The sequence below is a fragment of the Capra hircus genome, chromosome 6, assembly GCF_001704415.2.
Source record: "Capra hircus breed San Clemente chromosome 6, ASM170441v1, whole genome shotgun sequence".
Classification (NCBI taxonomy): domain Eukaryota; kingdom Metazoa; phylum Chordata; class Mammalia; order Artiodactyla; family Bovidae; genus Capra; species Capra hircus.
Window position 1 is genome coordinate 85,586,634 of NC_030813.1, and position 2,400 is coordinate 85,589,033.

The 2,400-nt window shown below is 38.6% G+C and overlaps 1 protein-coding gene across 2 annotated transcripts in view; it reads right to left on the reverse strand.

The window, feature by feature from the left end:
• Nucleotides 1–2,288, reverse strand: part of LOC102183140 (UDP-glucuronosyltransferase 2A1) — a 32,679-nt gene extending 30,391 nt beyond the window's left edge. Inside the window, exon 1 of one of the 2 annotated variants that reach the window (XM_005701541.3) lies at nt 1,478–2,288. In XM_005701541.3, the coding sequence (XP_005701598.2) occupies nt 1,478–2,198 (721 nt within the window). In that variant the 5' untranslated portion in view covers nt 2,199–2,288. Of the gene's footprint in view, nt 1–26; nt 152–1,477 lie in introns of those variants that run through there. The other variant, XM_018049528.1, reaches the window with a different exon arrangement.

The window sequence follows — 2,400 nt, forward strand, 5'->3', positions numbered from 1 at the left end:
TGGCTCAAAGGTGGTATTTCACTCACCCTTGTAACCGATGGATGAAATGTGGGCTGGTGTGTGGATGTCAGTCCAGCAAGGCGAGTGGAGAGTCCCGTCCCAGAGCTCATCTCAGTTTCTCAGCACGGTCCAAGGGAGGGGACCACCGGATGTGGGCTTGTGAGAGGAGCCCACCCAGGATCTTCCCTCCTGAGTTTCGGCACCAAAATGTAACGCAAGTGCAGGGAAAAAGAGAGCGATCCAGGCAGTCAGACAGGAAAAGGGAAATTATTAGAGGGAAAAGAGAGGGTGACTGGCCCTTAAGGAGAACCAGCATTCTCCCTTTGTGATGGATTCCTTATATCCCACCAAAGGAAACTTCTCTGAAGGGATGGTCACATAGCTGGAGGTCTGGAATTTGGTGGTCTCACAGCTTTGAGAAGATAGGAGCCAGTGAGATAACCAGATGTCATTTGGGCAATTTGGGCAATCTCACAGATCACTGTGCTTTATTCTGTATTTGTGAGGTTGACATAAGGAGCCATCTTATCAATGAAATCCCATGTGGGCCCTATCAATGGCTTTCTAAAAAGATCTTCTGCAAAATCCTCCTTAACACAATTATATAAACTTTATTTAAAAAAAAATAAGCATATCGGTTATGCAAAAGGAAAAATGAAAGCATAAAAGGACTTGCTGAAACAGATAAAATCTTTGAGCTCAGGATCAAAGCTCAATAGCTCACTTCTAATCCAATTATGAATGGAACAGCAACAATAAGGCAACAATAAAATACATTTAAAAGTCTAGTTAGAGAAAAACATTTCTTGTTTCTCTCTCTTTTGGAAGGCAAAGAGCAAATGAAACCCATGTATGTTTATTTATTTTCCAGTTTCTTACTCATCACGTTACAAGCCTGGGAATCAGCAAACCAAGCCTTCAGAGGATGCAAACAGAAGGCCTGAGAAACAGTAGATTAATCAGAAAGAAAACGGAAGGTATAGTGCCCTATTCTAGGGGATCTTCCTGACCCAGGAATCATCAAACCCCTGTCTCTTATGTTTCCTGCATTGGCAGATAGGTTCTTTACTTCTAACACCACCTAGGAAACCAGCACATACAAGGAGAAGTAAGCAAGAGAGAAGTAGCCCAAGGTTATAGAACTTAAAGGTTATGGAACTGTCAGATTTGGGTTTTGTACATATCCTGAAAAAAAAAAAATTAGCAGCATTGAATAGGATTTATGGATAAATATAGAGAATATTTGTTCTCTGATAAATTTTTAGTACTCAATAATCTAAAAACAAAAAAGGAAAAGTTTAAGAAAAGAATACAGAAAGATAAAGAATTGTTATTATTGTTGTTATTCAAAACAGTTAAGTAAACATGAGCTTGAGTATCACTCAAAGAAAAGCTTTTTTAAGTTTCCATACAGTCAGATAAACATTTACATTTTCCCTATGAAATAAGAATATTATTACATGCAAATATCTCTTACCTAAAACCTTGCTGTAATATTCATCCCATTCTGGAAATACAAAATATGAATACATCAGCTCATTCACTGTATACGATAACCAGTTCTCCAGCCTCTGTGTAAAAGTCATGCTGTCTGTCAGTCCTGATATGGTGCCAGGAACATATGAAGAAGGCATAGGAAGCCCAGCGCACAATCTCTCAAAGACATTTCCATAGGAAAATCGAAAGGAGTATATAAATGGAATATTGAGAAGCTCAGCCACTAATTCCCCACAGAAGCTTAAAGGGTCAGCAATACAGATATCAAACTTAGCTGCCTGAAGCCTGGTGAGCAACTCCTTGTTTGTGACAACACTGTCACAAATGCTTCTGGTTGTTGCTAAAAACATTTTTAACATTTTTGTCAGTTGTACTTGCCTCTCCCACCATGAAACTTTCGGCAGTTCAAAGGAAACTGTGTAGAGATTAGCATTGAATTCTTCCATGAAACTTTCTTTACTTATTGGAATTTGAAGAATCTCCACGTTAAAGGGAATCTGGGTATGATCAAGCAGAGAACTTGTTGAAGGTACGAGGACAGTTATCTCATGCCCACCACGGTGGAGTTCATCCAGAATAACCTTTAAATTAATCCAGTGACTAAAATCCATGGGCCACACAAGTATCTTTCCGGTCCTTCCAGAGTCAAAGAACCATAGATGCAGCATGAAAAGGACATAGAAGCCTTTCACAGTCTTCATAATCAACTCTCTGAAACTAAATCTGGGCTTGAACCAAGTGTATGAAACTCAAAATCCAAACATCTTTCCTTGACTCTCCCAATCAATTTATACTAGGTAGGACTGAACTTTGATTTATGTACTTTGTATTAAAGATTAAAGCCAAATGAAACTTCCTTGATGGGAAAAAAAAAAAAGAAACAGTCTATAATGTCAATAAAAT